This window comes from Pseudorasbora parva, chromosome 5 (genome assembly GCF_024679245.1).
Source record: "Pseudorasbora parva isolate DD20220531a chromosome 5, ASM2467924v1, whole genome shotgun sequence".
Lineage (NCBI taxonomy): Eukaryota > Metazoa > Chordata > Actinopteri > Cypriniformes > Gobionidae > Pseudorasbora > Pseudorasbora parva.
This window is the reverse complement of record NC_090176.1, coordinates 7,159,212-7,178,356: the sequence shown is the minus strand read 5'-3', so window position 1 is coordinate 7,178,356 and position 19,145 is coordinate 7,159,212. Positions and strand designations below refer to the sequence as shown.

Genomic DNA, 19,145 nt, shown 5'->3' with positions numbered 1-19,145 from the left:
CACACACACACACACACACACACACACACACACACACACACACACACACACACACACACACACACAGAGAAAGAGAGGGAGTTTGGGGCCGGAGAGCTTTTCTTGGCCATTCATTTCCTGTCCTTTGCTTTCCTGCTGCGTGTGACATGATTGATTTGGCCATTTAACCTCTGCAAAACCAGATAAACTTAAACTTACTTTGTCTCAAAGTCAAGGGTCACAAAGGCAGGACCTGGAGAGAAAGCATGTCAGTGTTGCTCACTTTGTTTTTGTGCCTTTCTAGAGTCATAAAAGAGCCGTTAATCTGCTTTAGCAGGAAGAGTCTTAACATAACTGATAATAGAAACACCAAACACTCGCGCTCTCAGAAATGGCGGAAGTGGAAGAAAATGGCGGACATCTTCCCCGGAAGGACTTGAAAGCGGCATAACTCTATTTTTCTTTCTTTCCAGAGTTACACAGACGTATGATGCAGGTGCCTGTGTGTATTTCTATTTTGCCTTTAATTACCGGGGTCTGAGTGATCCGGTTCACGTCTACGAAAAAGTGGAGGTAAGCACAGAAAGAACGGTAGAGATTAGCCATCGATCTTTAAACTATAGCACAATATTTCTCAATATTCACCTGTGAAAATAAACTGTCCAACTGAATCTTGCAATATAAGCTGATAGATCTTACTGAACTTTAATTTCACTACTAAAAAGGACAGCTTCCATAAACATTTTGAAAGTAAAGCCTCAAATGAGTCAGTGAATCATTAGTTTTTTAAGCAGTCCATTGAAATGAACTGTCCAAAGAAACCTAACCACTTTAGCTGATACATCTAACTAAAGATTTATTTCACTACAAAAGTAAGGGCTTCATAAAGTTATGACTCTAATCAGTGAATCATTTGTGTTAGTTTATTTTTGTGAATCACTGAATCATTTGTGTTTGTTGATTTGTGTGAATCACTGAATCATTAATGTTGATTTGAGTGAATCACTTCATTAGCTGTGTGTGTTCATTTGTGTTTATTTGTGTGAATCACTGAATCATTTGTTTGTTTATTTGTGTGAATCATTGAATCATTTGTGTTCATTGGAATGAACATGGCAAGCAGAACTATTTATTTCTCTACTAAGAAGGGCATCCGAGAACAGTTTGAAAGTAAAGACTCAAGTGAATCAGTGAATTTCTCAATATTTACCTGTGAAATATTTTTTCAATTTTAATACCATCAAAATGTGCTGTTTCAACTGTAGTTTTAGTGTGCTTTTGTTCCAAAAAAAACAGTCTGTCTCTTTTTTTAGGTTTGAATAAGTGTAATGGTCGTGTCTTTCTGCTTGTGTTGTGTAGCATGCAGCCCGGGAGGAGATTCTGGCCAATGGAGGAAGTCTGTCTCACCACCATGGAGGTTTGTTTCAGCACAGCATGCGAATCTTCTGAAATAAATGAATCTACCCTGTCACTCTGAGCTCTACTGAACAACACACACACACACACACACACACACACACACACACACACACACACACTCGGACTCTAGACACAATTGTAGCATTGGGGTCAGTGGTTTGTCCTGGTTTATTGGGTCTGAAACACATGACTTATCAACATTACCGCCCGCCTGCTGCTAGCTAAACATCACCAGACTCATTAATCACACACACACACACACACACACACACACACACACACACACACACACACACACACACACACACACACACACACACACACACACACTCATACACACGCACACATTCTCTCATACACATGCACACACTCTCTCACACACATGCACACACTCTCTCACACACATGCACACACTCTCTCACGCACATGCACACACTCTCACACGCACACTCTCACAAATCCACACACGCACACACTCACCTCACACACGCACACTCTCTCTCTCACACACATGCACACTCTCTCACACACACATGCACACACACTCTCACACATGCACATACATTCTCTCATAAACACTCATACTCACACACACTCTTACACACACAAACACACACACACACACACTCTCTCACACACACACTTGCTCACACACATGCACACACTCTCTCACACACACACACACACACACACACACACACACACACACACACACACACACACACACACACACACACACACACTCACCCACCTCACACACGCACACTCTCTCACACACACGCACACTCTCTCACACACACATGCACACACACTCTCACACATGCACACACATTCTCTCATAAACACTCATACTCACACACACTCTCACACACGCACACACACTCTCCACACACACGCTCTCTCAAACACATATGCACACTCTCTCTCTCTCTCTCTCTCTCACACACACACACACACATACACACACACATGCACACACTCTCACACATGCACACATTCTCTCATACACACACACACACACACACACACACACACACAAGCTCTCTCAAACACATATGCACACTCTCTCTCTCTCTCTCTCTCTCTCTCTCTCTCTCACACACACACATACACACACACATGCACACACTCTCACACATGCACACACTCTCTCTCTCTCTCTCTCTCTCTCACACACACATACACACACACATGCACACACTCTCACACATGCACACATTCTCTCATACACACACACACACACACGTTCCCCTCAATATCAGCTGTTATGGCCCTGTCATGGTGGACAGTGGGCATCTGAAGTCTCATCTGAAGGAAATAATCCATAATTTATTAGCGTTAATATATCAGCCGAATGTTCTTATCGGGCCGATAAAGATACCAGTAAAGATGAACATACTGTATATATCGGCCGATACCGATATGGTGCATCCCATATCGGTATAAAATAAAATGTAATAGGACATTATTACCAGATCATCTGTCCTCCAGTCGGCTGGTAATGCTGCGACCGGATCATTGAGTCAGTGAGTGGAGAACTGAGCAGTCGGATGCAAAATAATATCTTCTATTTCACAGAAGAGGGAGAATGAAGGCCGTTTGACATGACGTGGGGATTTTGGGATGAACTATACCTTTAAAATCAGAGAGGACATGCTGATGTTTATACACTTTCATCGCTGCTATCTAAAAGAAAGAAAGCCATGCTGATGGTGTGTGTGTGTGTATGGGGGGGGTTCTCTGTAATTGTGATTAATAGCGGTGCTGCGGTACTATCTGCTGCCGACAGGCCCTTTTGTCTACACACAATCACAGCATGACAAATGAAGTGTGTGTGTGTGTATCTGGAAAAACAGATGTAGTCTGGGCCCGCGAGGTGGGAGGGCGCAGGAGAGAAACGCACAGTTTACTAACCTGTGTTTACCGCGGGTCAGAGCTGTGAATACACACGTTTGCCAGACCTCCACGCGCTTTAAACACAACACACACAGATCCTTTGTTGGACCGTGTGTACATGCATCTAAAGCAAACTAACCCTACAGAAATATGCCCTTTGAACTTTAAAAGAACACGTTAAAACAGATGTGCTTCTTTGCTAGAGATAAAGGGTTAAAGAGAGACCGTTCAAACAGCCTTTAGTCGACTAATAACGCCTCCGTTTCAATCACTGGAGGGCCGTGATATCTTTGAAACATTGACAAAACAATACTGGACACAACGTAAATTAATTAGTTTAATACTATGGGTTTGTTTGACAGAACTAACTAAAAATGTATTTCACTACAAAAAAGAGAATGAATCAGTGAATCATTTGTGGTTCAGCAGTTCATTGAATCTGTCCAAAGGAACCTAGAAACTCTAGCTGACAGAAGTTACTAAATGTTTTAATTCATACAAAAAGAAGAGCTTCTGAGAATATTTTAAATCAGTGAATCTTTTTTTTTGTCCTAATTAGTTTGAATGGTTAATTTTAGTGAATTGTCCGAACATAGCTGTATCTATTCAAAATGGGCTTCTGAGAACTTATTAAAAATAATGAATCAGTGAATCATTTCTGTTTCAGCTGTTCATTGAAATTAACTGTCCAAAGGAGCAACCCTATCTGATAGAAGTAACTAAATGTTTATTTCATTCATTACAAAAAGAAGAGCTTCCAAGAATCTTTTGAATGTAATTACTAAAATGATTCAGTGAATCATCTGTGGGGTGGGGTTAATTTGTTTGAATCAGTGAATCATGTGTGTTTTCATTGGAATGAACCGTCCAAACGAACATAGCAAACAAAATTAACTGAACATTTATTTCACAACTAAGAAGAAAGGCTTAAAAAAAATTATGTAAACTCAAATTTTATAAATTTTGTGAAAATAACTCAAATTAATTAGTGAATCAATTGTGTTTAAGTGGTTCATTTGAGTGAATTGTCTGAACAAATCTAGCCAACAGAACTTACTGAACATTTATTTCACTAAACAGAGAATAACTGTGAGTATCTATTTGAGAAAAAACGGCTTCTGAGAACATTTTGAAAAAAATGACTCAAATGAATCAGTGAATCATTTGTGTTTTCATTGGAATTAACTGAATTAACACAAATGATTCACTGATTCATTTGAGTCATTATTTCTAAAATGTTCTCAGAAGCCGTTATTTTTTTATTAGTGACTTACAGCTATTAAAAAAGGAAGGGCTTCTGAGAACATTTTGAAAATAATGGCTCAAATGAATCAGTGAATCATATGTGGGTTGGGTTTTATTTGTGTGAATCATTTGTGTGGTGGGTTTTATTTGTGTGAATCAGTGAATGGTGTGTGGTGGGTTTTATTTGTGTGAATCAGTGAATCGTTTGTGTTGTGGGTTTTATTTGTGTGAATCAGTGAATCATGTGTGTGGTGGGTTTTATTTGTGTGAATCAGTGAATCATGTGTGTGGTGGGTTTTATTTGTGTGAATCAGTGAATCATGTGTGTGGTGGGTTTTATTTGTGTGAATCAGTGAATCATGTGTGTGGTGGGTTTTATTTGTGTGAATCAGTGAATCATTTGTGTTTTCATTGGAATGAACCATCTAAATTAACCTAGCAAGCAGAACTAACTAACTGAAATGAATCATCACTAAATAGAGAATAGCTGTGAGTATCTATTAAAAAAAGAAGGGCATGAGAACATTTTGAAAATAATGATTCAAATGAATCAGGTTGCTCATTGAAAGGAACTGTCCAAATGAACTGATTCACTAAAATGAATAAAACGTTCCAGCGCTCTCCAGGGATCACCTCTGCTGTCCAACATCTGTAGTATCAGAGATGTGTTTGGACTAAAATGACCGCTACAAAGTAAAAAGCTTTTTTTTGGTGTCGTGACCCGGATTCCAAGGTTTCTTGTTGTTTCGCAGCAGGAGTTTTGTTTTTCAGGTTTGTTTGTTTGGCACCATGCAGACATGCTCAAACATGTCTCCTGAGCTGATCCCAGAGTGTCAGAGCGCAGCGGGTGAACGCACGGCCCAGGAGAGTGTGTGTGTGTGTGTGTGTGTGTGTGTGTGTGTGTGTGTGTGTGTGTGTGTGTGTGTGTGTGTGTGTGTGTGTGTGTGTGTTTGTGTTTGTGCAGGTGAAGAGCAGGGGTTATAGGGGAAATGAGTGCATCAGCCTCAAACACACTCGTCCACTGTTGGACACATACCTATGCTTTTGTCCCTGGCTCTAGTTTTTGCATGTCTCAGCTGTGCGAAAGTGGTTATGAGAGATGAATAGTGACAGGATAGTGATGGAAAGAGAGAGCAGGAATATGGGCTGATGGCGAGATGATAGATGTGTAAATTATCTCCGTGATGGAGGCAATGATGCAGTCATGCCTCCTTCTGTTTCTGTCTGCCGCCCAGCAGAGACGCGCACACACACACGCACCGCTGGGGGTTTGAGGAGGGGCCGGTGTGTGCCGCTCCTGATTGGCTCGCTGTGCCTTAAGTGGGCCGGCCGTCTGTTCTTTCATGCGAGATGACTGGCTCTGACGCCACAAGAGCTATTTGCATATGTATGAGAGAAGCTCGGCTTGGGCTGTTGCCAATAGCGAGCTGGCCTTGCCCTAAACCCCGCCCCTTCTCAAACAGTAACGCATTATGACGATATGCCGTCTGCTCGCTTATCAATCATAGTAAGCGTGAGAGGAAGACGGGACATCGCACTTCTCTAAACTGCTGCTCTGACAAATGTGCTATTGTATTAACCCAACACTCATAAAGGACGTGCCATTGTTTTAATGATATGGGAAAGAATCATAACTATATTCTGTGCTATAAGTCTATTCCATTCTATTCTACTGTAGAAGTACATTTTATAGAAATGTAAATGTCTGAATTATATCCAGGGACCAGCATATCATATATATCATATCTCATATTACATGTCATAGCAATCCTATATTATATCATATCATCTCAATCATATCTCATATCATATCAATCATATATCTCAATCATGTATCATCTCAATCATATATCATATCTCATATCATATCTCAATCATATCTCATATCATCTCAATCATATCATATCTCGTATCATATCTCATATCTCATATCATATCATCTCAATCATATATCATATCTCATATCATATCAATCATATATCTCATATCATCTCAATCATATCATATCTCATATCATATCATCTCAATCATATATCTCATATAATTTCAATCATATCTCATATCATCTCAATCATATCATATCAATCCTATTATCTCATATCATTTCAATCATATCTCATATCATATCATCTCAATCATATAATATCTCATATCATATCATCTCAATCATATCTCAATCATATTATCTCATATAATTTCAATCATATCTTATATCATATCAATCATATATCTCAATCATGTATCATCTCAATCATATATCATATCATATCTCATATCATATCAATCATATATCTCATATCATCTCAATCATATAATATCTCATATCATATCATCTCAATCATATCTCAATCATATATCTCATATCATCTCAATCATATCTTATATCCTATCATATCTCATATCATATTGTCTCAATCATATCATCTTAATCATATCTTATATCCTATCATATCAATCATATCTCATCTCAATCATATCTTATATCATATCAATCATATATCTCAATCATGTATTATCTCAATCATATATCATATCTCATCTCAATCATATCTTATATCATATCAATCATATATCTCAATCATATCATCTCAATCATATCTTATATCATATCAATCATATATCTCAATCATATCATCTCAATCATATCTTATACCCTATCATATCAATCATATATCTCGTATCATATAATCTCAATCATATATCTCAATCATATATCACATTTCATATCCTATCATATCAATCATATATTATCGTATGTCTCAATCATATCTCATTTCAATCATATCTCATTTCAATCATATCTCATTTCAATCATATCTCATCTCAATCATATCTCATCTCAATCATATCTCAATCATATCTCATCTCAATCATATCTCATCTCAATCATATCTCATTTCAATCATATCTCAATCATATCTCAATCATATCTCAATCATATCTCAATCATATCTCATTTCAATCATATCTCATTTCAATCATATCTCATTTCAATCATATCTCATTTCAATCATATCTCATTTCAATCATATCTCAATCATATCTCATTTCAATCATATCTCAATCATATCTCATTTCAAGCATATCTCAATCATATCTCAATCATATCTCATTTCAATCATATCTCAATCATATCTCATTTCAAGCATATCTCAATCATATCTCAATCATATCTCATTTCAATCATATCTCAATCATATCTCATTTCAAGCATATCTCAATCATATCTCAATCATATCTTGTATATCCTATCATATCATATATCCTACCAAATTGATATAATATATGGTATATATAAAACAAACAACGATAATAATTATTGGATTAATAAAAATAATAATAAGGAATAATCTTTTTTAAAAAAAATCAAAAACACCATTCAATTCCCCTATTTATGTCTTTATATTACATTTTCCTTAATCTACCTTATTTCGTCTTTAAAAATAACAATAATTATATTATAATCTTCTAATAATAATAATTTAATAATCTTTATGAAAATATTAATAACACTTATCTTGGCAAATTTCAAAATTAATATCCATATTCACACTATAGAAAATAATATTGACACCTAAATTCACTTGTTACATTTAAAACGTATTTTAGTTTTAAGTGTTTAGTTTTTTTTTCTTCTCTATAACAAAATTGTAATTGAAATATTAAATCAGCCATTTATTGACCTTAGCGTCTTATTAATCTTCAGCTTAAAGGGGGGGTGAAATGCTGTTTCATGCATACTGATCTTTTTACACTGTTAAAGACTTGGAATCCCATACTAAACACAGACAAAGTTTCAAAAGTTAAGGTGGACGTTTGATGGGAGTATTTCTTTGTCAAAAATACTACTTCCGGTTAGTCATAAGTTTCGGCAAGTTTTTTGAGATCATGCGTCCCCTTTGACGTTAGTGGGGGCGGAATTTCCTTGTATGGGCCTTACGGACAATTCTACCGGAAGAGCGTGAGAGAGAGAGAGGGAGAGAGAGAGCAACAGCCTACGCCCATCAAAGCGCTGGCTTGTAGGATGCTAAACAGGTGATATAACCAGTAGCTACTGACTTACCCACTGATAGGCCGGCGGTCGATCTGTATTAGCACTTTCCTCACGCGACGGGTGAATCACTTTCCTCACGCGGCGGGCGAATCACTTTCCTCACTGAGCGACTCACTTTCCTCACGCGGCAGGCGAATCACTTTCCTCACTGAGCGAATCACTTTCCTCACAGAGCGACTCACTTTCCTCACGCGGCGGGCGAATCACTTTCCTCACTGAGCGAATCACTTTCCTCACAGAGCGAATCACTTTCCTCACGCGGCGGGCGAATCACTTTCCTCACAGAGCGAATCACTTTCCTCACGCGGCGGGCGAATCACTTTCCTCACTGAGCGAATCACTTTCCTCACAGAGCGAATCACTTTCCTCACGCGGCGGGCGAATCACTTTCCTCACTGAGCGAATCACTTTCCTCACAGAGCGAATCACTTTCCTCACGCGACGGGCGAATCACTTTCCTCACAGAGCGACTCACTTTCCTCACGTGGCGGGCGAATCACTTTCCTCACTGAGCGAATCACTTTCCTCACAGAGCGAATCACTTTCCTCACGCGGCGGGCGAATCACTTTCCTCACTGAGCGAATCACTTTCCTCACAGAGCGAATCACTTTCCTCACGCGGCGGGCGAATCACTTTCCTCACTGAGCGAATCACTTTCCTCACAGAGCGACTCACTTTCCTCACTGCAGCGCGCTGCTGCACACGTCATTATTTAGCTCCGCTCACATGACACGCCCCCACCCGCTCGGCTTTTTTCGGAAAGACTCGGAACAGCGCATCTTTCTTATATAATTATAAAAAAAATAAAGACTTTTCGGAGATATGAAGGATGCAATGCTACTCTATAGGTACTCAAGATTGACATGACACTGACTGAAACTGAGTGTTTCACCCCCCCTTTAAAGGCTTTCATATCGGTGATCGATAGTGGGGTTTTTGTTGTTGTTGTTGTTGTTTTTTTGTCCTGTAAGCAACAACCTAGCAACCACACAAATCACCCTAACAACATATTAAAAACAACTAGGAGCCATCCACAATTTCCCTTTAAATCATTGATTTAACTGTACTGTACTGTACTGTAGCGCTTACAAGTAGTTGTGATAGGTTATTTGAATCAATTTATACATTATAATGTGATATTCTGTTCTAAAGTTGTGTGATAATTCCTCTGATATTGATGTGTGTTTGTTGGAAGCGTGTGGCGTTTAGTCTGAACATGATCAGAGCTCCGGCAGCATAATGAGTTTGATAGTCTGCTGCTCTCCATAAATCACATCATGCAAAACATCTCAGCGTTTCAGCAGAGCCGCCCACCGCACAACATCCATCATCCAGAGGCACGTCCTGCGGTCTGCTCACACACACACACTCACTCACTCTCTCTCTCTCTCTCTCTCGCAGTGGGAAAGCTCCGGAAGGAATGGATGAAAGAGAGCGTGTCCAGCGTGGGGCTCGGCATGCTCCAGTCGGTGAAGGAGTTTGTGGACCCTCAGAACATTTTTGGCAACAGAAACCTGTTGTAATTCAGCAACACTCAAGCGTTTTCTATTATCTTCCAGGCATATTTGATTCAAACCACATATTCTCGGTGTGTGTGTGTGTGCGTGCGTGTGCGCACAGTAACACGATAAACCCCTCTGTTTCTCATTAACACCATCCTCCTTTAACCTTTGACCTCATCTTCTGCGAGGTGGCTTGACTTCTCGCCGGTCTTCCCACAGGTTTTTGATACTGTAAGCTCTGGCACTTCTGTTGTGTTTCGTAAATGAGCAGTGACTGAATTAAGCTTTTTAAAGCAGCGTGCCTTCTGTCCGTCTGTCTTACACTCCTCTTTCTGAGAGAATCAATGTTTTATCCTCTCTTCCTTACTGTACTTCTGCCTTTTCTATTCGTCTGCGTGATAAACTGTGTGTGTGTGTGTTTGAGGGGTGAATCTCATGAAAAATGGCCCATTTGTATTTCACTTTTTTGGGCTTAAATTTCCTACCAAATTGAAAGGAAATTTAAAATAGTATAAAATTATTATTTGTGTAACGAGAAGTGGGAATCGTTCCAATATTGCCTTTTTTAAATCGTTTTATTTTTAACACTTTATAATAAGGTTTTATTCACCAGCGTTAGTTGGTGACGTTAATCATGATCCGTACAGAATTTATTATTCTTATGTTCATTTCCACATACACACTTTTAACGTTAATCATAACATCAGTAAATGCTTTATGAATCAATGCGAGGTAACAAGGATCAGTTGTACACTCAGTAGTTTAGTTTAATTAATACATTTTTAATAATGAAACAATCCTTAGTTATTCATGTAAAAAGCATATGGATTATTCTGTTCAGTTTGATTTTACTATTAATTCAATTGCACAAAGGCTTCATTTTTTGTGTGCATTTACAAATTGGTTTTTTGTTGTTGTTTTTCATTAACTAATCTACAAACCTTATTGTAAACTGTAGTTTTTCTCTTGATTCTGGAGCGAGGGAATGTGCGTTTTTCTGAGATTGACCCCTTTAAGAGGTGCGGTTTGTGCATTGAGCCTGTTTTGAACAGAGGTCTTGTGTCCTGCCTGATTTGATCATCTGAATGATCTCTCCTTGTGTTTCTGCCAAAGATTGTCAGCATCTCTTCTTCTGCCACACACACACACACACACACACACACACACAACTGTACATCATGTATATAAACACGGTTTGGAGAGTATGTTCAGCGAAGATCCATCACAATAAATTGTATTTTTTTTAACACAACATATTCAAAAAACAAAAAAACAAAAAAGCCAGAGATGATCTGTACTGGGATCTAAAACATTGTGTGACTGTTACGTCATTTGATTTGTACGCATTCCTCCTCCGTTCATCTGTTGTTGGTTTCCCAGTTTATTATACGTTGAGAGTCCGTTATACTTGATATGTAGGAGATGCTTTCTTTCAAAGGAATAGTTTGTTATTTTCTCGCCCTCATGCTTCATCTGTGGAACATAAAGAGAGATGTTTGGAAGAATGTTTACGCTGCTCTTTTCTAGACCATGGAAACATATAGCCAGATTAAATTAAATAAAAAAGTAGCAAAACTAACAATATTCCAAGTAATATGTCAGCTTTGTTTGACGAACATACTGAAATTGACATTGTAGCTAAAAACCTTCGCCAAAGCTCTGAAATCTCATGCGCATTTCTGTACATTTAAAAGTGCTGCGTCATGATCAGTTATGAGACACAAACACTGCCATTTGCCATCACTGATATCGGGTTATAGCGTGCATTATAGGGATGACGTCTAAATCCACACCGGGTTTCCTCGAGATTTTACCACCAGTTCAATTTATGAGTGGAATAAGGTCTGTGGTAAATGATACTTTGATACTTACTGACAGCTTGTATGTTTAAGGCAGTTTGGGGTGTGAGTGTGTGAAAATTGAAGGGTTAGTTCACACCAAAAAAGAAAATCCTGTCATTAATTCCTCTCCCTCATGTCGTTCCAAACCCGTCACGCCTTCGTTCATCTTCAGACACAAATGAAGATATTTCTGATGAAATCCGAGAGCCTATAGAAAGCAATTTAATGAACACTTTCAAGCCCCAGAAAGGCTGTAACATCGTTAAAATAGTCATGTGACTCCAGTGGTTCAACATTAATGTTATGAAGCCTCGAGAATACTTTTTGTGCGCAAAAACAAACACAAATAACGACTTTATTCAAGAATCATTTCGTCGGTGTCAGAGTCCATTGTAAATACAGTGCAGTGGGTTCTATGTCAGAGCGCTGGCTTCCCATTGGCCGACGCTGTTCTCATGAGCATGCAGGAGACGGCCAATCAGTGGCCAATGGTGAGCCGGCGCTCTGACGAAGAATCTGAAAGCGCTGTCGTTTACTACGGGAAGCGTGTACAAAAAGTAGTTTTTAGCGTGCAAAAAGTATTCTCAAGGCTTCATAACATTAATGTTGAACCACTGGAGTCACATGACTATTTTAACGATGTTACAGCCTTTCTGGGGCTTGAAAGTGTTCATTAAATTGCTTTCTATAGAGGAACCCGAGCTCTCAGATTTCATCAGAAATCTCTTCATTTGTGTCTGAAGATGAACGGTCTTATGGGTTTGGAGTGACATGAGGGAGAGGAATTAATGACAGGATTTACATTTTTGGGTGAACTATCCCTTTATGTTGTTTCCACAAACCGTATTTCACTCATAAATTGAAAAAAGCTTATTATAAAAGCCCATAGGAAAACCTTTAGGGGACCACTCAGACGTCATCCCTTTGAAAATGTGCTAGTCTGATACTTTTTTTAAATTAGTATACTGAAGAAAAGCAGCATGAACATGCTTTGGCTCTTTGTGTTTCACAGAAGAAAGCCGGAGCGCGTAATGTTTGGACCTAATGATGGATTTGTACTTTTGAGTGAACTCTTCCTGTAGGCGACTGTCAGAGCTGCGCAGACACTAAACTCTGCTGATTAATGTAGTGTGTGTGTGCCCCGTTTAACAGGGCTTAGACGTCTCACTTTACTACGGTGGCACTTCTGTAAAACATTTAAGCCTAAACAAGCAAGTCAGGGTCTTTATTTCCAGACGTCCTGTCAAACAGGGCTGTGATGTTCAGCAGAGCCTTCCCACGTGACACTCGCACCATTTATGAGTGTCAGAGGAGATGTTTTGCGTGTTATGAATCCATCTGCTTCTGAACTATTGTGTTTCTGAAACGCAAAATGAAGGATCAAGAGGACGTTTCTCTGCCCCTCGGATTGATTCCTGAATGGTTTCATCACCAAACGTCTCGTTTCGCTTTACTGCAAGAACAACCGTATTAACAGATTTAATTCTGAATATTATGAAAGTTCCCGTTTTCCCTCAGATGTCTTGGTCGTGTTTAATATCAGAGTACATTTTGTCAAAGCTGTTTGTGCAATAAATTAACATGTCAGAACATTTTAGATCTTATGTCTTCTGTCATTATTTCACATGTTGAATTGTCTGTCGTGTAAAACACACGTCCTCTTCCTGATTGCTCCAAACTCACCGGTGAAATGCAGAAAGTGTGCTGGTAGGCATCCACAACACAAACGCCAGTCCCACAACATAATTCACTCCATCTTTCATTTGGGGGACGAATGCATCGGAGGGGACTCGTTTTCATACTCATTATTTGCTGCCAAACTCATACCATGCAAAATAACTTTATTTCTGAAGATGTAGAATACTGTAAATATGTGCTTAATGTTTCACACATACTCCTTTTTAATATATAGTAGGTATAAGCAAAAGGTACATGAGAACAATATATTGTGAATACAGTGGGATAATAATAATTATTGAAATGCTATTCAATTTCATTCCATTCACTTTTCACTTCAGATATGAACTTGTAACTTTATGAATAATGGAATAATAACTTATGAATAACAGTATTGCAGAGTACAGTATGACTGTACAAAAAAAATTGCATCATTGTCAGATATTTAATTGATAAATGGTCCTTTATTTAGTTTTTAGTTATTGTATTGTAGTTTTTATTTATTTATTCACATTTAAAGGGTTACTTCAGGCTGTGTGTTAAGGTCTCACCGTGCCTAATGACCCAATGAAGTGGTTCGCAGAATGCGATTTCCTGTTTAAACCAGAATTTCAGAGCGAAACATACACCGATCAGGCATAACATTATGACCTAATATTGTGTTGGTCACTCTTTTCCTGCCAAAACTTCTCCACTCGACCCCTGAAGGTGTGCTGTAGTATCTGGCACCAAGATGTTAGTGGCAGATCCTTTAGATCCTGTAAGTTGCAAGATGGGGCCTCGATGGATTGGCCTTGTTTGTTCAGCACATCCCACAGATGCTCGACTGGATTGAGATCTGGGGAATTTGGAGGCAGAGTCAACGCCTCAAACTCATTGTTGTGCTCCTCAAACCATTCCTGAAGCATTTGTGCTTTGTGTCAGGAGCATTATCTGCTGGAAGAGCCACAGCCACCAGAATACCGTTTCCATGAAAGGCTGAACATGGTCTGAAACTATCCTTAGGTAGGTGGAGCATGTCAAAGTAACATCCACATGGATGGAGGACCCAAGGTTTCCCAGCAGAACATTGCCCAAAGCATCACACTGCCTCCGCCGGCTCGCCTTCTTCCCAAAGTGCATCCTGGGGCCATGTGTTCCCCAGGTAAGCCACGCACACACACTCGGCCATCCACGTGATGTATAAGAAAACGATCCATTGCTCCGTGGTCCAGTTCTGATGCTCACGTGCCACTGTTGGTGCTTTCGGCGGGGTCAGGGGTCATCATGGGCACCCTGACTGACTGGTATCTATGCCGCCCCATACACAACAATCTGAGATGCTCTGTGTATTCTGACACCTTTCTATCAGAACCAGCATTAACTTCTGGAGCAGTTTGAGCTCCAGTAGCTCGTCTGTTTGATCGGACCACACGGGCCAGCCTTCGCTCCCCACGTGCATCAGTGAGCCTCGGCCGCCCATGACCCTGTGGCCGGTTCTCCACTGTTCCTTCCTCTGAGCACTTTTGATAGAGACTGACCACTGCAGACCGGGAACAGCCCACAAGAGCTGCAGTTTTGGAGATGCTCTGACCCAGTCCTCTAGCTGTCACAATCTGGCCCTTGTCAAACTCGCTCAAATCCTCACCCTTGCCCATTTTTCCTGCTTCTAACACATCAACTTTGAGGACAAAATGTTCACTTGCTGCCTAATATATCCCGCCCACTAACAGGAGCCGTGATGAAGAGATCATCAGTGTTATTATATGTAATTTTATATGTTATTGTATGTTTTATATCTAAAAGTATGATATTTGGGGTAAAATACACAATGATTACATTTTCCATTTGTTGACATGACATTAAATGTTGGGTTAAATTGGGTGTCCACCTTAGAGAAAATCACCATATTTTTAATGAAACCATATTTAAAATATGATATTAATTGTATATAATAAAATGTAATTTATTGTTACTACTGTAAATCTATATTAAATTATAGGATTTCTGTCAATCGCTACTGTTTCAATAATTTTGTGTCTGTAACATTTAAATAACAGTAGCCTAGCTATATTTATTGAACAAAAATAAATTATTTTATTTATCTAAATAAACAGAAAATAAAAAACTTTGCTAAAGTGATCGTTTTGAACAAGTATTAACTTAGACATTATTTCTGCTAAAGTATTTGTATCAATACTGTGTCTTTTGCCCCATGTGTCGTCACCTCATGTATTTATAAGATTTTGTAAAAATGTTATAATCATGCAGTTTCACAGTATTAACGGATTCACTGGCTAAAAAGAACAGTGAAGAAATCTGAAATTGTATTTTAATTTCAATGTTTTTAGTATTTAAAATGATTTGAATCATTTTTCATCTTTCATCATTCATCTTTCGGCTGCAGATCATTGTGTAATAATGTGCGCTACCGCATGCAACCACACGGTGCCGCTGTTGAGTCTGTCTGAATCTGAAGTGCAGGAGCCCCGGAGCACATTTGGGATGTTTCTCCTTATGTAACACACCTGACTAATGAACTGAACTCATTTGTGCTTCACGACCTGAACTATGTGTGTCAGGTTAGTGAGACGTCTAAAATGAGCAGTGCTGCACGGCCGCATTTCTGATTCATTTTCAACATGGAGGCTGCTGTGAAACAAACCTATATATATAAATATATATATATATATAGAGAGAGAGAGAGAGAGAGAGGGAGAGAGAGAGAGAGGGAGGGAGAGAGAGAGAGAGAGAGAGAGAGCCTTAACAACAACAACAAGAGTTAACTAAAGTTATCACAAGCATTGTGATGTTAAATCGAGCGGCTCATTCATAAATCCGTAAGATCTTACCTCCATGCTGTGGAAATACAAACCGGAAGACAGAAAGCGTTACATAAGGTTTATATTAAGGTGACCAGACCGTTTTCTCAGGACAGTCCCGGTTTTACAGCTCATTCAAAACAACCCACAAAAAAAAAATCCCGACAAACATTCAGCAACTTCTGTTTATAGGAGCAATTGTGTCGTGATTAATTTCACCAACAGATGGTGTTGTGAGCTACACTGACTTTAGTCGAGCAAGCGCCACTGCCTTATAAAGAACGTAACGCTGCATTCACACGGGGCGTCATGGGTTGCCGAACTGAATTGTGGGTTCCGTCGCGTCGCTTCACTCGCGTTGCAAGCGGCAGAAGTTTACGATTTCTCAACTTTTCAAGTGCCAATGCCGGTGTCATCCAATCGGATCGCCCTATGCAAATACCCTAGAGCAGACGCTAGCCAATTGTGTTCATTCAACCCTAGAGCAGACGTGTGATTGGCTGTTGCCACTGACAGTCACCCCATTATCGTCAAATATCAAAAGAAACATGCTATGAGGGGCGTTCCAAGATGGCAGCCGGTGTGATCGCAATTTCTTATAGCTGAGCTAATTTGACCTTCCATTCCCCAGGGGCGTAGCCATCTTTTCTGGAGTGAGGGGGACAGAAATGTCGTATTACCATTTTTTTTTTGGGCCGATATAATTTATCGCATCTCTTGCTTTTAATTTCGTAAGATATCAAATACACTGCTGAACAATAACCACTAATATCTATAATATTTTTCTCCTATATTTTTTTGCCAATTTTATGATTGGTTTACAAACACTTGTGCATTAAGTCTCCATAGATTTTATGCAAAATAAAATAATATTCTGATGTAAAACATGCTGTTCTCTATTTGTGAATACATAGTAAAGTGTGATTTGTTCCTGTGATCAAAGCTGAATTTATCATCATTACTCCAGTCTTCAGTGATCCTTCACTAATCATTCTCAGATGAGGATCTGATCATCAACACACAGTTAGGATTATTATCAGTTGTGCTGCTCATGGTGCTGCTTAATTTTTGTGGAAACCATCTAAACATTTGTGGTAAAATTAAAAAAAAAGAGCGAAATTAATACTTTTATTGATCAGACATGCATTCAATTGATCACAAGTGATATGTTTTATATTATAAAAGATAATAATTTATTTAATAAATGCAAATAAATGCTGTCCATTGAACTTTCCATTCATCAAAGAATCCTGAAAAATAACATGCAGGCTATCATGGTTTCCACAACATTTTTAAGCAGCACAACTGTTTTCAACACAGATAATAATCATAAATGTTTCTTGATTATGAAATCCTCATATGAGAGTGATTAATGAAGGATCATGTCACACTGAAGACTGGAGTAATGATGATAAATTCAGCTTTGATCACAGGAATACATAACTATATATTCACATAGGGAAAAAAAGCTGTTTTCATTTGTAATAATATTTCACAATATTACTGTTTTAACTATTTTTGATTAAATAAATGCAGCCTTGGTGAGCAGAAGATACTAAACATTAAAAGCTGCATTATTCATATGATACTTTATTGTCAATAAATAGCCTACATTGAGATGGCTTGAAAAAAACACATAAAGCATATATTGTCGCAATCGTCTGATTGTCGTCGTCACGTTTCATCATCATAACGATTGTTTTCCTTCAGCTGCAGCTCCAGCGTGACAGGGGTATTACCTCTACGAATCCGCTTTTGGACTTTCTGTGAGAGCGCCCTCCTCATATTTAGATGCGAATAAAATGACAGCAGGTCATGCATAGATTATTTTTTGTCTCTGAATTTAAATCTTGATGTATTCACATTGGTTTCTATGTAAATACATTTGACCGTGACGCGTGAAGCGCGCTATCAACCGAGATTAGAGAAGGCTGTCTTTAGCGTCCCTGTTGACTTCCCCGCCGCCGCGCAGGCTAACGTCGGTTCGAATCCCGCTCCGAGCGGGTCGACTAGGATCGGTGAGACCCAGTAAAAGTGCGGGGGACGAAAATAAATTTTATTAAAAGTGAGAGGGACACGTCCCCGTCCCCCGCGTAATCTACGCCCATGCCATTCCCTATCTTTTGTTTATATGTAACCCGGTCGCATACAATCTTAAAGTTCTCTTGAGTTGGCGATCGTTAACTGGCGCACATGAAAGTTAACGTTAAGGATAGCATGGTGAAACGCAAAGGGAAAAATAAAAACTCTACCTCCAAGATTCCTGTGGAAGAGATGGATTTTGATGCTCCTGTCGCTGTTGGTAATGATCCACAGATCGAGGCAGACCATCAATATCACCAAGAACGTTCAGTTGCCAGCCGGTCTGATAGCCCAAGTCTCGAGTTTGTAAACGACTCCGACTTAGATACGCCTGTGAAACCTCAGCAAAAGAAATCTCGAGCTGACATTTCTCTGATGGAATTGCAAGATCATATCATTGCGGCATTGACATCCAAAATTAAGGAAAGCGCTGACGACCTCGGAAAACTGATTACCAACAATACCGTGGGCATTGAGGCGCTTAAGAAATCAATTAACTTTGTGTTTGAAGAAGTAAATGACTTGAAAACAGACATGGAAAGTTGTAAAGCTACTGCCAGTACAAACAGCACCAAAATCCACGAAATTGAGCAAAGACTGAACAATGCTGAACGCTATCAGCGATGATGGAAACCTCCGTCTGTATGG

General features: G+C 39.1%; 1 protein-coding gene across 1 annotated transcript in view; it reads left to right on the top strand.

Annotated features, from left to right (window-relative positions):
* The window catches only part of agps (alkylglycerone phosphate synthase), a 62,732-nt gene extending 50,635 nt beyond the window's left edge, over positions 1-12,097 (top strand). The window contains exons 18-20 of the mRNA XM_067443144.1: positions 453-552; positions 1,339-1,396; positions 9,996-12,097. Coding sequence (XP_067299245.1) covers positions 453-552; positions 1,339-1,396; positions 9,996-10,117 — 280 coding nt within the window. The 3' untranslated portion in view covers positions 10,118-12,097. The remainder of the gene's footprint in view (positions 1-452; positions 553-1,338; positions 1,397-9,995) is intronic.
* Positions 12,098-19,145: the final 7,048 nt, after the last annotated feature.